General features: G+C 44.8%; 1 protein-coding gene across 2 annotated transcripts in view; it reads left to right on the plus strand.

The window, feature by feature from the left end:
- LOC129385645 (uncharacterized) overlaps nucleotides 1–21,960 on the plus strand; it is a 44,550-nt gene extending 22,590 nt beyond the window's left edge. Inside the window, exons 5-7 of one of the 2 annotated variants that reach the window (XM_072289102.1) lie at nucleotides 4,000–4,134; nucleotides 11,907–11,948; nucleotides 21,720–21,960. In XM_072289102.1, coding sequence (XP_072145203.1) covers nucleotides 4,000–4,134; nucleotides 11,907–11,948; nucleotides 21,720–21,868 — 326 coding nt within the window. In that variant the 3' untranslated portion in view covers nucleotides 21,869–21,960. The remainder of the gene's footprint in view (nucleotides 1–3,999; nucleotides 4,135–11,906; nucleotides 11,949–21,719) is intronic. The other variant, XM_072289103.1, reaches the window with a different exon arrangement.
- The last annotated feature ends 1,082 nt before the right edge of the window (nucleotides 21,961–23,042 follow it).

Below are 23,042 nucleotides of genomic sequence, written 5' to 3' on the forward strand. Positions count from 1 at the left end.
TCCGTGCCTTTCGTATCTGTTACATTTCCCCGCAAGCAGACGAAGCCCGTGGGGCGAGTCAGGATGGACAAGCAGGGTAGAAAGGCTTCAGGCGAGCAATATGGGTCAGCTGAGTTCTGCTTCATCGCCGACCATTGCACAGCAGGCGAACTATGACGTAAGTGAGTTCGCTCAGGTGGTCCACAACTACAAATGGGCCTGAATATTGTGACAAGAACTTTTGGCACAATCCACGCTTGCGTTGCGGTGTCCAAAGGAGGACTAAGTCACCTTTTTGCAGCGATACTTGTACGTGACGGTCGTCGTATCGCTCTTTCGAACGACTTTGCGAGGCCAGAGTACGAAGACGAGCTATTCGACGCGCTTCTTCGGCGAGACACAACGTCTTCGATACAGAATCATCACGGGAACGAGAAGACGTGCACCTTGGAGCCGATCTTGCAATTTCCATTGCACTGCGGCACACAACAATTTCCAGACATTTCGCAGTTTCTTCTAATTCTGCACAACCGTGATCGGCACACATAACACGCGATAAACACCCATGTCAATCGCCGTTGCCGATTCACGCACATAAATAATAATTCAAGCAAACAACCATGTTTTGCAGCGACCACGTGCGTTTGACGGAACGCGTACGTGCGTTCAAGAATGCGCCTGATGCCACCGCCGCCGCGCCGGGGACCAAGGCCCCATACGGAAGACGCATGATCACGTGGCGACAGGAGCACCCCGGCCTGGAAGACTTTACTCTAGCTGGCGTTGGACCGGAGGGGGCGCAGATAGAAGAGATAGGATGAGGAGTAGAGAGTAAAAGAGGAGAAGAAGGAGAGGGAGAAGAATAAGCACTTCACATACAAGAGTGGGGTGAGGTGACGTGATACGGCGCGGAAACCCCATCACTATACAACAATGGTTGCGGGGACACAGGATAAGCTGAAGTTCAAGGTACAGTACAGTCATTGCTGCTATTTCTGAAAAATGTACGCCATGGAAATATGTAAAGGGGGCAACTTATGCAGGGCGCGCAGTAGCAGAGCCTAATAAATAAGGCGTACCGCAGGGTCCCGAAGACACTACGAAAGCGCTCGACCATGAAATGAACACTTCTGTGCCCGCCACGCCAGCTTTGCGGCTATGGCATTGCTAGAGGTCCTGTATTGGATTCCAATCCCGGCAGCCCCATTTCAACCGGGGCGAAATAGAAAACGCTGGTGCACTTAGGTTTTCGGACACGTTAAAGGACATCATGGTGTCAAAATTATTCCGGGGACCGCCACTGCGGCGCGCCCCATAATCCGTGTCTGGTTTTGACACGTACAGCCCCCCATAATCCAATTCAAGTTTAACACTTCTGCCACAATGTGATGTGCCATGTGAGGGGATGACAATGCTCAACCCTTTCAGAGGTTGTAAAGTATTGCGCACAAGAGCGCATCAAGCAAACAGCTCTCCCTGTGTGTTCTGTGTACTATGCAGACAAACAGCAGTGGTGCACGCAAGGTAATTCTAACATCAAATCACCACTCTAGTGTTAGACTAAACGATCAAGAAGTTTACGTCGACTCCCACAGTACGTGGGATCTGCATAACATTTCGAACAATGCGTTTTCTTTGCCCATTGACGCTTTAAAGGACTTTGAATAGGGAAAGTACGGACTGTTATTCATGAGTAACATAATCTTTGATGAATGTAGCGTATAAATGTTGCTGAACATTTGAGTATTCGAATTTTGCGTGAGGTCTTGTTTAACTATTGCTCGTTTAACGTGTTGCACTACATAAAAATTATCTTCCAACATGCACTATATCATAAAGTAGTTCCAACTCACTGTAATATACCATATGTTGTTCCAGTTCTCAAATCAGGCCAACGAAACACTCTGGTAATTTATCGTCCAATGTTTCCAAAGCCGGTAGCTTGCAAAATTGTGAAACATATATAATACAAATAAGTTGGTACACATATACATAACTTCATATTTACTCTGCTTCAACGTGCATTCAGAAAGCGGGTCGCCCTGTCTGACGAAGTGAACCTAATTTTTGCGCGAATTGACTTATGCTCTGGATGATCGTAATTCCGCTATTTCCTTTCCATGTGCTTGCATAAGAAATTCGATTCAGTTACCGCGCAGTCTTTTGCACAAGTTACAACGTTTTATTAACAACTGCCCCAGTCACTTCGTGGATTGATGATTACCTACGCGAACGAAAACAATCCATACAACTGGATGAACAGCAATTCGCAGCTTCGAATTGCGCGTGAGGAGTTCCAAAGCGGCGTTTGTTGGGATCATTACTTTTCGTGCTAAATATGAATTACTTGAAGTGACACTTTTAACCTTGTATGAGAAACTTAGCAGACAACACGTTTACCTAAAGCAAACTCATTTTTTGTAGTGAATGACAAAGACATTCCCCGATAATATGTACATGGTGTTTAAATTGCCAAATAATGTTAAGCGTAAGTACTGTTTGTATGATAACGTTAAAGAAAAAGCGGCTGCGTATGTTTGAGTATAAATTTAGCACTATTATCTAGAATATCTTTTATTAACTCATCTAAGCGTTGTTCTTAGTCCCCTTCTTATCGTCTCATTGGTACGTCGTGCCAATAGTAGCTAAAGTTTCTATAACTTCATGTTTCGTAACACATAATACGCGTGCGTTACTACAAGTTACAAAAGCCCGGCTATAAAAATCACCGGTTAGGTCTAATTTACGTTATGCCTTGCCGATATGGGACCCCTTCTCCACTGTCAATAAAGATAAAATTGAAAACGTAAAATAGATGGCAGTACGACATGTTCTAAATATTCCGAAATATAACGTCAAGTTCAGCTCAAGACGGGCCAGAACAAGGTTACATTTCGAAACATTGACGCTGCGCATAACGATGCTTTGACTAGTGGCATTTATTGCATATACAATTCACTAAGTGCTATCACCAGTGACAACTATATGTTTTCGTTCTGTTACTTATCGATACGTATTCATCACGAGCATGAATTTCAGGAAGAAGCATGCGGTACTTGCAAATTAACCACAATCCGTCTGTTTTATTTCTAAAATAATAAGGTCTCACCTACACCTGTAGTCGCTATTTCTCCTATTCTGCTGTTTCTCAGAACTCGTAGCCAGCGGGAAAATTTACATGGCGTAAAAAATTTTGACCCTTCAGACGGAATGAACGTTCAGCAGCTTAATTGGGTACCTCTGCGATCTTTTATTGCAACTACATAACGAATAAATGCAGCACACATCATTCGTGAACGGGCCTGCAAACAAGGCCTCGATCAACACGAAATCTTATAGTAGCCGTTGCTAGCTCTTTTTTAATCTGAAAGCGCCGGCGAGGAATTTCACTTCATTGTAAACATTTGTCTAGGTTCTTGTTTGCATTTCTTCTTTTTGAAGGTTGCGAAATGTTCAACACTGCAGGTTAAATTGTGATTTCTATGAGGTAGTGATATTTTCTCTGGTTGCTGTGCATGCAACGGTGCCAACGCTCGTAAGGGTCAGGTGTCATTCCTTTTTTCGAAAGTGCAGAAATGTTTGTTTTTGTAGTTTGAGTTGGTACTACATGTTAGGTAGTGATTTGTACTTGCTCGAATCTACGTATTTAATGGTGCTTAATTCTCTTTTCGATGTATACCCGCTGCGTTTTAGTGTTTTATAGTTGTGCGAACACAGCTCACTGGTATTTGTAATGGTGGTGTGCTCATGTAATAATAAATACGTGCATATTTAAAAATATTTCCGTCTTTCACGAGCTCGGACCACAAGGCCCACCATAGTGGGGGCTCCGGATTATTGTAACCACCAACGCAAATAAATAAATCAACATCCCCTCAAATTTTGTTAGCTTTGTCTGCACTGTGACAATGACGCTTCCTGTCGACACGGCTTCCTTTAGTGTTATTCATTATCTTACATTGACCTATTTATCCCTTCGTCTGCTGACTACTTGTGAATGCTTATTATTTTTACGATTAGACCGTATTCTTGGCCCTGAGGATCCTATGAGAACACACGAGCAAATTCTTGTTCAAGCGGTGTTAGGATATACTGGGAATTACGGATGGCATGATTTTGGATACTGCGCTGTATTCAAAGTTACCTACTTAGGAGGTAAGTGTACTGCATCATTCAGACTGCATATTCGAAGCACCTCGATTACTGGCATGTGGCCACCCAGTTGCGGGCCTCAGCATTTTGCTAGCGCATCGAGCGATTCAGCATGGTGATGCTGGTGACAGCTTAACGCAGCTTCGCGCCATGTTCTCGATCTCAAGGGCACGACAAGCGGTGACGGACAAGCAGTGAAAATGCCAGGTTCGTGCATGGTTCAGCCTAAATGCTGCGGCTAGGCGACCAGGGACCATGCGGGCGACTTCCACCGTTTCTAGATTAAAGGCGTTGATATTGCTGACCAGCTTTTGCGAAACGATAGAGTTGTGTTAAAGTGCACGGTGTGATGTTTACGTGTGAACTAGTTCGAGTATTTCTCATTGATATTGTGGTTGAGATTACTTCCAAAGCCTTCCAATAGTACTTTTAGGCGACTCTGTACAAGACGAGCAACATCGGGATTCGTATGCTCAGATAATGCTACTACATTAAGGAAAGGAGCACGTGAGCTAGCTTCCAGGCTCAGTAGCTTAAGAACAACGGAGTGAACCAGTGTCGAATTGAATCAAATTTTATCGACATAATACAATTTGTGAAAATTAAATTGCAATAATACATCTTCATCATTACCCTGAGGCTAGTTGGAATTGATCTTTCTACAAAAATAAAGAAAGAGCGTGTCACATAACAACACAAATAAGATAGAAACAAAAGTATTTTTGTTGACATTATAAAATTGGAAAAGTAATTATAGCAGGCCTATTACGATTAAATAGCATTTTATACGTTTCCTGCATTTACACAGTTGAGTATCGCAACATTAGCAAACATATTGTTACAGTTGTACACGCAACACATTTACGCATGTACATAACGTACAACACGACTATGCATGGCACCCGCCATGGTTGCTTAGTTGTTATGATGTTTGGCTGCTAAGCACAAGGTCGCGGGATCGAATCCCGGCCATAATGGCCGCATTTTGATTATGGCGAATCGCGGGAACACCCGTGTTCTCACTTTTTGTGGCACGTTAAAAGCACCCAGGTGGCCCTAATTTCCGGAGCCCCACTACGGCGTGCCTCATCATCCGATCATGTTTTTGAAATGTCGTTGTAAACCTCATTATTTATTTATTTTTAATTATACATGGTAGTCAATTCAAAATGGGTACTTGCATTGAAGAAATGTTTTTAGACAGTTAATATTACTACAGCATGAGCCGGGCGAGCAGAAGAGGAAGAAGACGTTAGCGTGTGCATCCTCGGGGCGCCGTCTTGACTTCACCATCAATCTCGTCCCTTAAATAGAGCCGGTTTAACATTAACCGTAACAGTTTTGTGATGGAGGTGCTGGGTACTTCGACCAAGACGACGGAGCTGCTGCAGCAATTACCACGCCGGAGCCGACGCCTCGCTCGACTGCCCCCAACGCACTTGAGATCCCGATGTCCCACAGCGGTGACCAACAGCCTTCTCTCGCAGCTCCAGTGCGAACAACCGGCGCCTGGATGCATCAGATGGAGCCCCGCCCTTTCTCAGAAAATTCGGCGAGTACGTGGAGGAATGGCTCACCCACTACAAGCGTGTGAGCAAGTACAACGGCTGGAACTCCACGGCTCAGCTCAACAATGTGGTTCTGTTCGTCACAGACACTGCGCTAGTGGGGTTCGAGAACCATGAAGATATCTGCACAACGTGGGACAGCTTCGTTACTCATCTTACAGAGTGCTTCGGCGATTCCACCACGAAAAAGAAGCGGGCGGAGCAGACATTGCTTCAGCGCGCTCAAGTCCCAGGTGAGACCTGTACTACGTACATCAAGGCAATCCTGAAGCTTTGCAGAACTGTTAATCCTCGAATGTCCGAAGAGGACAAGGTTGGACACCTTCTCAAAGGCATAGCCGAGGATGTGTACAACTATTTAATCGGAAAGGAGAGTCTCGCCTCGATCGCCAACCTCATCAAGCATTGCCGCACATTTGAGGCCTTGAAGCTGCGCCGTATCACGCCAAAGTTCGGCAGGTTAGCAAGTGTCACAACGGTGGCAACTGTTGAAGACAATGTCAACTATAGTTTTCAGTTTCACCTTGCGGCAACTGTAAGGCAAATTGTTCGCGAAGAACTTGAAAGACACACCAAAGTGGCGGATGTCAAACAGCTTGGCTGCGCTCCCAACCAACCTTAAGAACATGCATCTGCTGTGTCCGCATTGTCTGCCATGCCAGGCGTTGCAGAGTGTCGAGTCGATCAGCTGCGACAGCGCCGATGTACCTTTCCCGACGACATGGCGCACGATCAACGATCTCGTCGAGCTCCCACCACAAATCGGAATTCGGAAGATCGCGTTTATTATTCGCAGCGTCCCAGGGTTGACCCCGAGGTTTACAACTTCGGTAGCGCATCACCTGTGTGTTACAGCTGTGGCGCCTAAGGACACATTGCTCGTTTTTGTCGCCGGCGCCGACAGACAACAACATATGGCCCGCCACCAACTTGGCCTAATTCAGAACGTGACAGTTATGACGACCGTTGGCCGACAGATCCTGATACTGCAAACACCACAGGCGCGCCACCCCGGAATACCTTCCGTCAATATAGTAGAAGAAGTGGCTCGCCAGCTTCAGACCGCAGCCTGACGCCCCCAACCGGTCGCCAACGCCGCTCACCGTCACCACGGCGACGTGCTGCGTCACCACCGCCGTCGGGAATCTAGCCGGCGCGGTCGATGGAGATAAGTTAACCGGACAGTCTGCGTCTCTGCGAAATACTCCTCTGCCTATTATTATGGTGAAGAACAAAGTGCGTGTGGTAATTGATAGTATACTTGCAACATCATTAGTGGATACTGGTGCTACCGTTTCCGTCATGAGTGCGACTTTCAAAGAGAGGCTGAGTCGGAAAGTTATGTTCCCGTGGAATGGTGATGTTGACGTTTCCTGGTGTCAGTGGAGAGTGCCTAGTTCCCCTTGGTATTTGTGTTGCAAGTGTTTTGTTCGGAGGAGAAGATCTTAAAACAGAATTTCTCGTACTACCGCGGTGCACTCATGATGTGATTCTCGGGATTCACTTTCTTCAGGATTATGGTGCATCCGTTAACTGTGGCACAGGCGAAATTACTTTCAATAGCGTGCTTCTCGCCACCCTTGCCGACACATCCTTACCAGTGAAAAACTATTGTGTTGTTTCGAACGATTTGCTGCTACCACCTTGGTCGCTGTCACGTATCCCTGTCAACTTCGCTGCTGCCGACCTTCCATCGTTTGACGCGCAAGTCCAGCCACTTACGTCGAGCTGCGCAAAGAAAGATGTACTTGCACCACGCTCTGTCGTGAGAGTAGTGAATGGCGCCTCAAATTTGTGGGCTTTCAATTGTTCTTGCGAGCCTGCTGTTCTTCCGCGTGATATGAAGCTCGCTGAATTTGACGAGATTACTTACAGCTCCATTACAGTTCTAAGCGAGGAGGAGCAGTCTCATACTAGCGATCCTCACCAAAGCACTTCTGAAGAGCAGATCCTATGGATGAACAACAAGACGCTGCCCTCACATGAGCTCCACGCTCTCGCACACGTTGTGGGCACATCTTTCTGTATTCTGTTTCACACAAGGCGACAAGCAGGTTTCACTCCCGTGTTCTCGTGTTCGCCACAGAATTGACACCGGATCTGCGCACCCCTTTCGGCAAAAGCCTTACCGCGTTTCTTCAACAGAGAGGACAGTTATTGCTGAGCAGGTGAAAGACATGCTGCGGAAAAGTGTTGTTCAACAGTCCTCTAGTCCGTGAGCAGCACCAGTAATCTTAGTGAAGAAGAAGAATGGATCGTGGCGGTTTCGCGTTGATTGCAGAAAACTGAATGCAGTCACCAAAAAGGATGTGTATCTACTTCCTAGAATTGATGATGTCATCGATTGTTTACATTCCGCTGCCTACTTTTCATCACTAGATTTGCGATCAGAGTATTGGCAGATACCCATGCGCCCAGACGATAAGGAGAAAATGGTCTTCGTGACACCAGATGGTCTTTATGAATTTAACGTTATGCCGTTCGGCCTTTGTAACGTGCCAGCAACATTCGAACGATTCACGGATACTATTCTCCGAGGACTTAAATGGGTAATTTTTTGTGCTACCTCGATGATGTGATGATTTTTGGCAGCATATTGAGTGAGCATAACAGCCATCTCAGTCTTGTTCTGGATTGTGTCAAACTAGCTGGCTTGATCCTAAATTCCAAGAAATGTTGTTTCGGGGAAACCAAGACGTTAGTACTTGGGCATCTGGTCGACAAAAACGGTGTGAGGCCAGATCCACGGAAGATTGAGGCAGTCAGCTCCATCGAAGCACGGAAGTCAGTGCGGGAGTTGAGTTTCTTGGGCCTGTGCTCGTATTTTCGTCGCTTCGTCCCAAGATTCGCTGACGTGGAGTACCCCCTAGCATGTCTTCTCCAAAAAGCCGTCCCTTTCAACTGGACATCGGCTTGCGACGGCGAGTTCCGCCAGCTAAAATTTCTACTAACGTCAGGGCCAATATTGCGTCACTTCGATGCATCCTCACCTACGGAAGTGCACGCTGATGCCAGTGGCATCGGCATCGGTGCCGTACTAGTGCAACTTCATCACGGAGCTGGACACGCTGTGACTTATGCTAGTCGCTCTTTGACTAAGGCGGAACGCAATTACACTGTGACCGAGCAAGAATGTTTGGCAGCTGTTTTCGCTGTCCACAAATTTCGGCCCTATATCTACGGACGCCCGTTCACTATCGTTACTGACCACCACGCATTATGCTGGTTGGTGAATCTCCGTGACCCGAGTGGACGACTGGCACGTTGGGCTCTTCGACTGCAGGAGTACGACTTCGTTATTTCCTACAAGTCCGGGCGTCGCCACGCAGATGCGGACTGTCTCTCCCGCCTTCCTCTGATGAAGACGGAGTGTGACGAAGACAATTTTGATGACTGTTTTGCTCCCTTTTCTTCTACATTACCAGACTCGACGACTTTCAAAGCAGAGCAGGAAAATGATATTAGTTTGGAACCTCTATTTGTAGCCGCATCGCGTCCTGGAGCCACAGTCGATTTTTTGTCCGCGACGGCCTGCTTTACAAGACCAATTATTCCGCTAAAGGCGCACGCTTCCTTCTGGTGGTGCCGCAGAGCCTGCGAACGGACATACTGATGAGCCATGCACGACGATGTGACCTCTGGCCATCTAGGATTCATCAGAACTTTGAACCGGACACAGGAGCATTTTTACTGGCCCAAAATGCGGGACACAGTCATGCACTACGTCGCCAGTTGCGATCAATGTCAACGCTACAAGCGCCCTACGACCGCTCCGCCAGGTCTTCTCCAACCTCTGCCGCCGCCTCGCCTGCCATATGAACAAGTGGGTATCGATCTTCTGGGCCCATTTCCCTGATAATCTAACGACAACCGATGGGTGCTCGTATGTGTCGACCATCTGACCCGTTACGCGGAAACGGTGGCCGTGCCATCTTTAGCAGCTGCGTCGGTTGCGACGTTTTTGCTTCGATTCATTATTCTTCGACATGGTCCCCCCCGTGTCATCATTAGCGATCGCGGTCGTCAGTTCGTTGCGGACGCCGTAGAAGAACTGCTTCGTCTCTGCAGTTCGCAGTTCCGTCATTCAACGCCTTATCATCCTCAGACAAATGGGCTTGTAGAAAGTACGAACGGAACCCTAACTAACATGCTGGCCATGTACGTATCTTCCGATCGCAAGGACTGGGATGACGTGCTCCCCCTTCATCACCTATGCTTATAATTCTGCAAAGCATGAGACGACCGATTACAGTCCTTTTTATCTCCTTTACGCACGTTCACCGCTAAGCTGCATTGACACTATACTTACGTTTGACTTTCACAGCGAGTACTCTGTTGCCAGGACGCTTTGTCTTGCCGAAGAAGCCCGGCATATCGCTCGTCTTCGTACTGTGGCATCGCAACACCGATCGAAAGAGCGTTATGACAGCCGACACCAGTCTGCCTCGTACGCTAAAGGAGGCTTTGTGCGGTTGTGCACTCCGGAACGTAAACGTGGCTTATGCGAAAAGTTTTACTCCTGTACACGGGCCCATTCGTCATTGTAGATCGCTTGAGTGACTTGACGTACGTGGTGGCACGCTTGACGTCCGCTCGTCGTCAGTCTAACCGGACCCAGTTAGTACATGTTGCCCGTCTTAAGCGGTCTCGCCCTACGCTTTCCGAGTGATTTGAACTTGCCCAGCGGGCTTCGTCTGGCAACCGGGAATTGCTACGGCATGAGCCAGGCGAGCAGAAGAGGAAGAAATCGTTAGCGTGTGCAGCCTCGGGACGCCATCTTGACTTCACCATCAATCTCGTTCTTTAAATAAAGCCGGTTTAACATTAACCGTAACAATATATTAGGTAGCTTTATATAATTTAAGGAAGGTATTTTTAGTGCTACGGAGAAATTGGTACGATTTCTAGTTCTAATGGAAGGTTGTTCCATAAGCCGACGGCATTAAGTTAACCTTTCTCTTACCATACAACTATTTTTTTGCTTAGGGAGGCAGTTACCTTTTACATTGTTAGGAGTTTGGTAGCGGAAGCATACAAAATTTATGAGGAGACTGGATAGTTGGTGTTATTTGTAGAATAGACCATTAGTGCAGTTTCCTTAATCAGAGTGGTGAAAGGCATGTTATTTAGGCTTCGGAAGAGTGTTACATTATGTGCCGTATAGTCTGAATTGGTCATAAAGTGTATTGCTCTTTTCTCGAGCAGTATAACTGTTCTATATAGCCGATCTATGTGCGACCCAAGATCGCAGATAGACTTGGGTCGGCACATTGAAATGCCAACCCAAGTGTTGGCATTTCAAATATGTCTTGGCATTTCTGCAAAAGAAAACAAGCTCTACTAAGTTCCTCGCACACTTCGTCAATATGAGATTTCCAGTTCAATGTTGTGTCAAGTAGAACACCAAGCCATTTTGTAAAATTCGCTCGTTCTATTGCTAATTTACTCACTGTAACTGTACAGGAGTGTCCGCCCATAATTTTTCATGGTGAATTTAAAGCAACCTACGTGGTTTCCATCTGTTTAACCTTAGTTCGCTTGAAGACAACCACTTGTGAATATCATCAAGCTCTCAATTAGCACAAATAAAATTATCGTTCGGAGAGTCGTGTTCTGATGAGAGCCGTCTCGCCAACATAAATAAATATGGAAAAGTTTTTTCCGACGTAAAGAAGGTCCTTAATATATTGTGACAAATGTATTTGTCCAAGAACTGAGATTTGAGGTATCCTACTGTTTAAAAAACATGGATTGAGTGACCGTTATGTGCAGTGTCTGTTTACGTTTTTCAAGATAATTTTTAAAGAATTCTAAGCATATTCCAGGAAGACCGCAGCATTCCAGTTTATTCAATATTATGCTGTGGTTGACAATGTCAAAGGCTTTTTTTTATGAGAAAAAATATGCCAACAACTCTTCTATCTTCATTTAAGTGGTAGTCACGTTCAGATCAGGAAAAAACGGATGTGGCAGTTGTCCTGACCTTTCTATACCCGTGCTGCCAGGGTGTAAGGTTGCCTTGGTGCTCTAGCAAATACATTATTTGTTGTACTATTATATTTCAAATAGATAATTATTGTACCTACGATGGAAATAAAATTGTAGTGTTTATCACCAGCCTTGTGAATATGGATTATATCTGATGATTTAAGAAGGTCTCGATACGCAGATGTGTAAACCGATAACTCTTTATATTTTTTTCCATAGGTTTCATCTGGTGGGCGGGTGACTCCAAGCTCCCCGAAAACGGTATGTTGTCAGAACCTATTGCACATTTCACTGGCATAGTGCTATCTAAACTTAGAACTTCACGAGCTGTTTAACTTTAAATTTAAATATATTAGGATTGCGAGGAGTATGTGTAATATATTGTTCGTTGAGAGCCCTAGCCATTTGCCGAGAACCGACTGTGCAAAAAGAGGTGTTAAACGACAGAACGAGCGTGTCTAATGATCTGTTATAGTGTAAAAGTTGTCAGGGGCTTAAGAAATTAGTTTATAATACATCACGTTATTTAACAGTTACCTAAATTTTTAAGTAATAAGCTGTTCCACTTTTCTTTCTCCTTACTCGAATGAACGCTGTTACTTTATCACAAGCCAGTCTGAATAGCTGCGCATTTTTGCTTTTTGTGCATTTTTACCTTTGAATTTCGAAATTCTTTCTTCCTTATTAGTGCTAAAAAATTGTGTTCATCCATTACTCGAGCCACTGCATCATCTGGAAATTTTTTTCACGAGACATCTTCGTGGTGATGTGGCTTTTGGGAGTGGCTTCTTAAGATTGTGAATATTGGCTAATGATTCGCTTCGGTAATGATTTACAAAGAAGACTTAGACCTGCAGCAACTGAGCCCTTATCTTATATATAGGGGAGCGCTGAGAAAACACGCGAACCTGTCAATAACGCTACTTCTAAACAGCCAGACATTCTAACACCGTCTTCATTTTATCGCTTTGTCGTCTCCTGTCAACAACTAAAGCTCTATATGAAGAGCAGAAATATACTGAGATTCCCAATTTTTGGGTCCAGAGGCAGCTTATAGCGAAACTATCGTCTAAGCAATGGCTTCGTGAAAATCTCCTCACACTTCGAAGCGTTCACTTAAGAGAACTTTAAAAAAAACATTGAGGAAGCAAAGCAGACGTTGTAATTATTCAAGAAGATAACGCTTCCAAAACATAATACAAAATTGGTGTGGTGAGCAAGCAAATAAATTGTACAGATCTCATCGTACGTGCATGTAAAGTCAGAATACCCAGTACCTTAGAGCTGGCTCCGGCCTTTGCAGAAACAGTACCGTTTAAGACTTTCCTCCTCTGGCCCCGCGGAGTGTGTTAAATAACAGATGAGGAAGACAACGACGGGCATATGGCGTGGGCGCCAGTGGCCCGCTCATGTTATCAAATTCGTGACTATTTATAGTGGCCAGTGTGAACGTTTCTGGAATATTCTCTGGGCAACAAATCCCGTTTTGCGTCATTTTAACGCGTAACTGTTTGAGATTGCACGGAGTTGAATATGAAGAAGATGTAGCCAGACGAAAAATCCGGACACCTCGCGGATATTCGGGTGCCGCAATATGGCCTTGCGAGTCTCTCCTCAATGAAGGTGGCATTAGGTGATCATTACATTGCAGCTGAAGCGTCGCTTCCCCAAAAGAATCCGTTGGCAGCTGTATGAAAACGACCTTACAGGTTCTTCTCTGATCCTCTCGATACACAAGTGATGATGCGCGTGTTTTGCCGCAGTACACCTATAGGGGAAGAGGCGTTCTGTCATTCTTATTGGGGACAATTTCGAGGTGATTTCCTGCAGAACAGTATCACTATTCTCCAACAAAAGTAAATGGGAATGCCAAATCCCCAAGTGCGAAACATCTATTCGGCTTCTTATACGGTATCATCCATCCTGGATTTGATGGTCATTAAGTGATCCAATTAAGGGTAATGAAGTATCTGCAGTCGAACGCAAAATTCTAAAGACCACGGAAGTGGCGACTACACTGCATCGCTGCGCCTTCTGACGGCTGCGCGCCTAAGTTCGAGATCGCGTATTGCGCACGCACGTCCTATTTTACTCACCAGCCTGCTCGGTCGATTTCTTCAACCGCGCACGCGCCGCAACGCAGGAGAGAGTGCAAGGTGCCACTGCTGCAGTCGCCGTGGAAGCTCCCTAGCGATGATGATGTGACGAAAATACTTCAGGTGTACTTGCAGGGCTCTAAGCGCGCTGCTCTCTAGGCCTTCTTTCTAGACCATTAGTAGAGCCGAAACTTGTTTTGCGTCACTTTCTCTCAAATCAAATTGTGTGATACCTCGCGAAGCTTACGCATGATGCAGCTATTTGTGATACTGTGTCCAAATATAATTTGCCCAGACACATTCAGGAAAACACCGAATATCCAATAGCTCGATTGAAGATCCAGTGAAGAGAACTCACAATTAGCGCATTTTATTTTTTTCTCGGAAACAGAAAAAAGAATATTTGACGAAGATGTAAGGTGGTACTTGATTGCATACCCATCTGTTGCAAGTACTGGGGGCATCGGTTCGTACATTGCGCTTGCGATCTCTGGCCGTGAAGAAAGCGCTTCCCACTCCTCACACACGGCTCTTTACAGACATATTTGATGCAAAATAAAAATAATGTCCGCTCCGTCAGGTGGCCGCTCCGGCGTGCGAACTGCCTGGTCATTAAGCTGGGAATTTAAATTGCGATCAGGATGAATAGGGCTCCTGTTATGTTGAAACAGACAAAATCCATCGTTGCACGGGCCATTAAGAAGATATGGAAGCGATTCCTGCTCTATAATGCAACAGCATGCCGACGCCGTGAACTTCCCGTCGATGAGGACCAGTGGACCGAGTTCATCTGAGTACATAGCGGCCCACACAACGACGTGCGTCCACCGCTTTCGCGGCTCCTCTGCGTGATCACCGGTGAAAACCTGACGAGGGAAGAAAGTCACAAACAGATGAAGGACAGCTTTTATAAACAACCCAGTTCAAATGGATTCCTGTTCACTTGAAGCTCCATAGAGTAATGATGAGTAAGGCGAGGTCACCACGGACAGCCGGAAAAGTTCTAAAACTCGATAAGGCGTCTTCGATTCAATTTATAAAAACCTATCCAAATCAACTGTTATTCCTGGTAAATAATTGGAGCGATATACGAGAATAACTTAGATTAAGGTGTTTCTACGCTCGAATTTTTACCGGGGCATAAGGAAGTGCAGGTAATACATGTTCTATAACATATAAAATTATTAAACACTGGTGTTTCTCCGGCCCAAACACGATATGATAATCAGTCAAGCCTTAGTTGACCTCTCCCGACAACTTTTAACACCCTGGGGCTTATTAACGTGCACGTAAATCTACCTACACGTTCAAGAGCGAAAATTTCGATAAGACGAGCACTCTACAAAAAAAAAAGAGAAAACCGGAAATTCTTTCACCTATTCTTAATAGAACGCCAAACTCCCCGTTTTTGGTCCCAGTGGTTAGAGCTTGTCGACTCATCCGTGAACGCGACTATTTCCCATTCAGCTCAAGTCCATGTTTTCACAGCCCACGCCAAGTATGGTCTCAGAGTACTCTTCCTACTGCATGTTGTCCCATCTGGTCTTCGACGCAGTTCACAAGCCCTTCTTCAAACAGTCTTCTCCAAATGGTCAAACAAATATGTTCAACTCCAGGGTGACTCATGCATTTCGCTGATATACATGCATCAGCTACTACGGTGCCAATAATTTGTCTGTCTACCTGGCCTTCCGCCCCCCCCTCCCCCCACATGTGGGCCTCGCGCTACGTTTTCTGCGATTCAAATTTCTTTTTTTTCGACGTGCTTGAATACCAAAGCTAACCGCCTTTCTTGACCTTTATAGCATCCAGCAGATGACACTTTGCGAAACGCTTTGGATGCTTAAATCAACTATGACTCGGTTCGTGGATTCGAACGCATGGCAATATTCTGGAAGAAGATGAAACTGTTTTTTTAAGGACTGGTTCTTCTACCGTTTCATCAAGTGAAATTGCCCAATAGCTATAGCTAGCGTGTGCAGGTGATAAGCTCTGCCATGGCAACATCTGTGCAGAGCTATCGTCTATCATTCATGCATACAAAAGACAACGAAACGTAATAAATCAGGGGCGGAAATTCATTTCTACTGCCCCTGCCTTAAAAGAACACGAGCTTTTGCCGGATGTCCGATCTAGCTGGCTGACTTCAATGAAATGCATCGTTTATTTGTAATAATTAGGAACCACCGTCCGACTCAGCTACCGCACTGAGCAACGCGAGACACGTTCTTTGAGCTGAATGAAGGAGTCCTAAAATTTATTTCTTTTTTCACGTAGGATTTCAAAATATTCAATCCTTTTTAATTCAAATGTGCTTATAGAGAATGCGCTAGACTATTTTACATAACAAGGTAGGCGGAAAACACGGTAATGCTTAGAAAGGTCTCCTAGTGGCAACTTTTGCGACTCAGTGCGGCAAGTAATTGCAGCAAATGACAGCCTGATGAAGTATTCAAAACATTCACGCGGCTCTCATGTTTGTGATGCTTTTCTTTTCTTTCAAAGAAGAAATACACTGCGTTTATTAACTGTTCTCTTTCTTGGCTCTGCACTCCAGCTTCTCCATATCCGGTGGTTTCACGCATTTTTCAGGGCGCATGATATTTGGCCTCAGTACTACATATAATTCCATCGTGCATGAGTTCTCCGCAGAATCACATAATTCCGTTTGAAAGAACGGGACGCGAAGCACGTTTTTTGCCCCGCGGAGCGTCTAGAAGTGAGGCGTCGAATGCAGCACTCTCAGAGCCCTGCCAGTACACATTAAGTATTTTCGTCCCAATATCACCGTTCGGGTGCTTCCACGGCGACTGCACAAGTGGCACCTTGCAATCTCTCCCGCGTGCCGGTTCGCCCACCGTTGAAGTGAGCGAACAACCAGGCTGGGAGCTAAAACAGGGCGTGCGTCAGCAGTACGCGCTTTTTAACTTGTGCCTGCAGCCGTCAGAAGGCGAAGCAATACAGTTTAGTCGCCACTCCCGTGGTCTCTAGAAATTTGCACTCGACTGTACACTGAAGCCGAAGACGCAAGTTGTGCCATCACAGATGCGGCGAGCCTTGTCTTTTGCTTTTTCGCACTTTTGCACAATGAGTAGAGGGGGAAGGGTTTGTACGCGTATTTTTGCAGTGATCTATTAAATCCATAATATCTGTGAGAAAATAACAACAGCAGCATTGTTATATCAACACGTCAGAGCGATTTTACTTCTGTTCAAGCCATGACTAATGTGCAAATGTCACCTACAATTTAATTTTTCGATTTAAGGGAACATAAGAAGCAGACTACATAAAAGAGACAGATCGGTATTTCTCACAGTGTAGTCATCCAGGGATGTGCAATTGTTACCTACAATCTAGGCATGCAACGGGGTAAGGCAAAAAACTTTACGAAATGAATTTGTCAGATATGTGTTCCTCACGTAGGACAATGTGAACGTGTGAGAAGGCTATGCCACGCACACTCGGAATCGAATTCAGTCGGATCATCGCATTCCATTGAGTGGGCCAAATGAATGAGAGAAATGTGCAACGCGAACAACTCATAACAATAATCCTCGCGCAAATAACGTCCGAAGAGGCGAGACCTGCAGCGGTGGCGTAGAGGTAGAACACCCGCCTCGCGTGCAAGAGGTCCGTGGTTCGAATCCCGGTGCCGCGCAATTTTCCACCGGATTAAAAAAAAAAAAATCCGCGTGTTGATAAAATTGCATAAACAGGCCTGGAGTGTGGCCTGATGCCGGTGACCAGAACCGGTAACACACTCCCTCACCAGAGCAGGATTGGCCACCCTGGTGCAGTACTTGGCCACAACCTCCTATATGAACACAACAATCAAACCCCGGCCCTCAGTCCCCAGCAGCTGCGAAGCAACTGACCACGGCGGCGGTCAGACCTGCGACGCTGCAGAGGGTGCTAAGAATCCCTGGCTCCGGACAGGCCGCCATTGGAATATGAACCTGGCAACGTTTAACGCAAGAACATTATCTAGTGAGGCGAGTCTAGCAGTGCTATTGGAAGAATTAGAGGGCAGTAAATGGGATATAATAGGGCTCAGTGAAGTTAGGAGGCCAAAAGAAGCATATACAGTGTTAAGGAGCAGGCACGTCCTGTGCTACCGGGGCTTAGCGGAGAGGCGAGAACTAGGAGTCGGATTCCTGATTAATAAGAATATAGCTGGTAACATACAGGAATTCTATAGCATTAACGAGAGGGTGGCATGTCTTGTTGTGAAACTTAATAAGAGGTACAAAATGAAGGTTGTACAGGTCTACGCCCCTACATCCAGTCATGATGACCAGGAAGTCGAAAGCTTCTACGAAGACGTGGAATCGGCGATGGGTAGAGTGAAAACAAAATACACTATACTGATGGGCGATTTCAATGCCAAGGTAGGCAAGAAGCATGCTGGAGACAAGGCAGTGGGGGAATATGGCATAGGCACTAGGAATAGCAGGGGGGAGGTATTAGTAGAGTTTGCAGAACAGAATAATATGAGGATAATGAATACCTTCTTCCGCAAGCGGAATAACCGAAAGTGGACATGGAGGAGCCCGAACGGCGAGACTAGAAATGAAATAGATTTCATACTCTGCGCTAACCCTGGCATCATACAAGATGTGGACGTGCTCGGTAAGGTGCGCTGCAGTGACCACAGGATGGTAAGAACTCGAATTAGCCTAGACCTGAGGAGGTAACGGAGGAAACTGGTACATAAGAAGCCGATCAATGAGTTAGCGCTAAGAGGGAAAATAGAGGAATTCCAGATCAAGCTACAGAACAGGTATTCGGCTTTAAGTCACGAAGAGGACCTTAGTGTTGAAGCAATGAACGACAATCTTGTGGGCATCATTAAGGAGTGTGCAATAGAAGTCGGTGGTAACTCCGTTAGACAGGATACCAGTAAGCTATCGCAGGAGACGAAAGATCTGATCAAGAAACGCCAATGTATGAAAGCCTCTAACCCTACAGCTAGAATAGAACTGGCAGAACTTTCGAAGTTAATCAACAAGCGTAAGACAGCTGACATAAGGAAGTATAACATGGATAGAATTGAACAAGCTCTCAGCAACGGAGGAAGCCTAAAAGCAGTCAAGAAGAAACTAGAAATTGGCAAGAATCAGATGTATGCGCTAAGAGACAAAGCCGGCAATATCACTACTAATATGGATGAGATAGTTCAAGTGGCTGAGGAGTTCTATAGAGATTTACACAGTACGAGTGGCACCCACGATGATAATGGAAGAGAGAATAATCTAGAGGAATTCGATATCCCAGAAGTAACGCCGGAAGAAGTAAAGAAAGCCTTGGGAGCTATACAAAGGGGGAAGGCAGCTGGGGAGGATCAGGTAACAGCAGATTTGCTGAAGGATGGTGGGCAGGTTGTTCTAGAGAAACTGGCCACCCTGTATACGCGATGCCTCATAACCTCGAGCGTACCGGAATCTTGGAAGAACGCTAACATAATCCTAATCCATAAGAAAGGCGACGCCAAAGACTTGAAAAATTATAGACCGATCAGCTTACTGTCCGTTGCCTACAAAGTATTTACTAAGGTAATTGCAAATAGAATCCGGAACACCTTAGACTTCCGTCAACCAAAGGACCAGGCAGGATTCCGTAAAGGCTACTCAACAATAGATCATATTCACACTATCAATCAGGTGATAGAGAAATGTGCGGAATATAACCAACCATTATATATAGCTTTCATTGATTACGAGAAAGCGTTTGATTCAGTCGAAACCTCAGCAGTCATGGAGGCATTGCGGAATCAGGGTGTAGACGAGCCGTATGTAAAAATACTGAAAGATATCTATAGCGGCTCCACAGCCACTGTACTCCTCCATAAAGAAAGCAACAAAATCCCAATAAAGAAAGGCGTCAGGCAGGGAGATACGATCTCTCCAATGCTATTCACAGCGTGTTTACAGGAGGTATTCAGAGACCTGGATTGGGAAGAATTGGGGATAAGAGTAAATGGAGAATACCTTAGTAACTTGCGCTTCGCTGATGATATTGCCTTGCTTAGTAACTCAGGGGACCAACTGCAATGCATGCTCACTGATCTGGAGAGGCAGAGCAGAAGGGTGGGACTAAAAATGAATCTGCAGAAAACTAAAGTAATGTTTAACAGTCTCGGAAGGGAACAGCAGTTTACGATAGGTAGCGAGGCACTGGAAGTGGTAAGAGAATACATCTACTTAGGACAGGTAGTGACTGCTGATCCAGATCATGAGAGTGAAATAATCAGAAGAATAAGAATGGGCTGGGGTGCGTTTGGCAGGCATTCGCAGATCATGAACAGCAGGTTGCCATTATCCCTCAAGAGAAAAGTGTATAACAGCTGTGTCTTACCAGTACTCACGTACGGGGCAGAAACCTGGAGGCTTACGAAAAGGGTTCTACTTAAATTGAGGACGACGCAATGAGCTATGGAAAGAAGAATGATAGGTGTAACGTTAAGGGATAAGAAAAGAGCAGATTGGGTGAGGGAACAAACGCGCGTTAATGACATCTTAGTTGAAATCAAGAAAAAGAAATGGGCATGGGCAGGACATGTAATAAGGAGGGAAGATAACCGATGGTCATTAAGGGTTACGGACTGGATTCCGAGGGAAGGGAAGCGTAGCAGGGGGCGACAGAAAGTTAGGTGGGCAGATGAGATTAGGAAGTTTGGAGGGTCAACATGGCCACAATTAGTACATGACCGGGGTAGTTGGAGAAGTATGGGAGAGGCCTTTGCCCTGCAGTGGGCGTAATCAGGCTGATGATGATGATGATGATGATGAGGCGAGACCATTAAACACATCCAAGGTTGCACACGAATGACAGAAACACGCCAGCGTTAACTGATCAAAATATTGGTCTTCGCACATTTGCCGTGCAATCAGGGAATCAAAGCGTATACAAAGGAGTAGCGCAACTGTTGGACAAAATAAACAAAGAAAAAATAGATCACGCAAATTCAATCCCGTGTTTTATTTTTCTACCGGGCCAGTACAGCCACTTTTAAACAATTTTCTTGAAGTAAACGAAGCTGCTGCCTCGAATTCACGAAATTCGTAAACACAAGACAGTTGTCAATAAAAATAATGCGTGTATGAAAATTGGTCACGCCGTTTGTTCCTTGTCTAAATTCAGACAATGTAATTCCGAGCAAACAGTACTTTGTATGAAGTCATTTGTTGCATAAAATTAACGACACTAGGCGTGTATCCGCATTTCATAATAAAACAATAAGGCGCTGCACGATGTCATAAAAATTCTAAATTCGACACTGTGCTCTTTGAGATCTCAAAAGCACACCTTTTCATTTACATTAAGAACTATAGGTTTTTGCCGTTTCTTTATGCGAACTTCACAAACACATGGAAATGCAACAAAACGCTTACGCGTTAGAAAATGTTCAGACGCACAAAATTTCTGCACTGGCAGTGCTGTGCAAATGGGCAGACAATGCCATGCCTGGCAAGAATTGCAGAGACGATTTTACCCATTACAACACGCCAATTGATCACCAGCTTATGACTTTACTAGTTCGCTTATAACGACTTCTGCTACATTCGCACTCAAAATAAAACCTGTGAAAACAACTCCAAACCGTAGATGCGAGTTTCCATAATTTATTTCAGTTATGGACACTCATTTGGCTAGTGCAATCTAAGAACCCGTGAGCATTAAGAAGCTTCCTTGCTGTAAAATATAGTGGTTGATGTACTATGAATCACTGATCAAATTCTTCGCATTTTTTGTCAAGCAATATGTAGTTTCGCTTGAGACCTGTGCACTTTGAATATTTCAATGTTTTGTACATCTGGTACAACTTATTATAGTCTTTAAATAAAAAATATAATTCCAGTGCCAACTCATAGGATTGAGAGACGTTTTTTTAATTGTTAATGTGCGCAATTTCTGCTGCGTTGTACTTTATTTCCAGAGAGATTTGGAAGTACCCCATACTATGTGCTCCGGGCGACATCGGACATGAGAATCAAACAGACTACTTGCTGGCAGAAATTACAGGAGATGAGCCAGGAAACGAAAAAGGAGATAAAGCTTTGTTACCCGGACGATGATGGACAGTGACCCAAAGTATCTACCAATCAGTAATTTACCTGAAATGAAATTCTGTTACAGTTTCTTATCTCTGCAAAATATATTTGCGTGCATCTCCTGGACTTCTTTTTCAATTATTGTAAATTCGTTACACAAGATTTGTGACTTCATAAGAAAAATGGAAATATATTAAAACCATGGTACTGTACGAAAATAAACTTCAACAGTATTCAGCAAGCAAAAAAGTTATCTTCTCCTGTTAAAATGTCAGCCATGAAACCACTTGGCCACACACGTTGCACAAATATCGTATACGCATACGAAAAAAAAAACATTACACAAGCCATCAATCTGAACGAAATACTCGATGGTGATTCTAAATCATCTACAGACGACCTTCCATAATATCTTGGGGATTCTAGGCGATTATTCAAATATGTATACCGGCGACTTTCAAACACAAATCGTACCTATAATGCATCCTACTGCCCTTGGATATGCCACCTAGTGGGATTGAAGTCATTGCTGCTTCTAACTTGTAAAAGTTCATTCTTTGGTAGAAGAGTTCACGGAGAAATCTAATCAATTACGGTAGTCGGATGTATCATCCTCCTCTCCCTAAATTATGTTTTCTTTCCCAGTTACCATAAAACGTTGAACTGAGAACTCAGCACCATCGGTGGAGCTCTTAACTAGAGTTCTTCGGTTGCTTATCCAGATGTTTCTTCATATAAAGATTAAAACAGTAAACGCGCTCTACGAACGTAGTAAACAATGGTATTACTTCAGGCTGTTTCGTAGGTTATATTAAGGACTTTAGAAACAGCGCAAACAGAACAGGGCGAAGCAGCGTGTATGCTGATGTGTGTGTGTCGATGTGTTCCTCTTTTATCCAGTGTAGGTTAGCTAAGCACAAATCTTAGCAGTAGAAATTATGAAACAACAAAAACAGAAAATAATTTTTTTGCAGTGATGCAAACACAAAGATTTAATCATATGCATCGCCTTCAATTCGTTGATTAAACCTTTCATTTCGCCGATGCCTCATTTTTTTCAGAGAACTCCAATCGGTACAGGTACTTCCAACGTATTGAAGAAATGTTAACGATGCCACTCGCTGTCTTTTCTGGGCTCAAGCGCATTTTGGAGGACATGATAGCCCGCACCTAAAATCTGCAGTTCATTCATAGTTTCTGAATTTGAT

Source organism: Dermacentor andersoni, chromosome 7 (assembly GCF_023375885.2).
Source record: "Dermacentor andersoni chromosome 7, qqDerAnde1_hic_scaffold, whole genome shotgun sequence".
Taxonomy (NCBI): Eukaryota; Metazoa; Arthropoda; class Arachnida; order Ixodida; family Ixodidae; genus Dermacentor; species Dermacentor andersoni.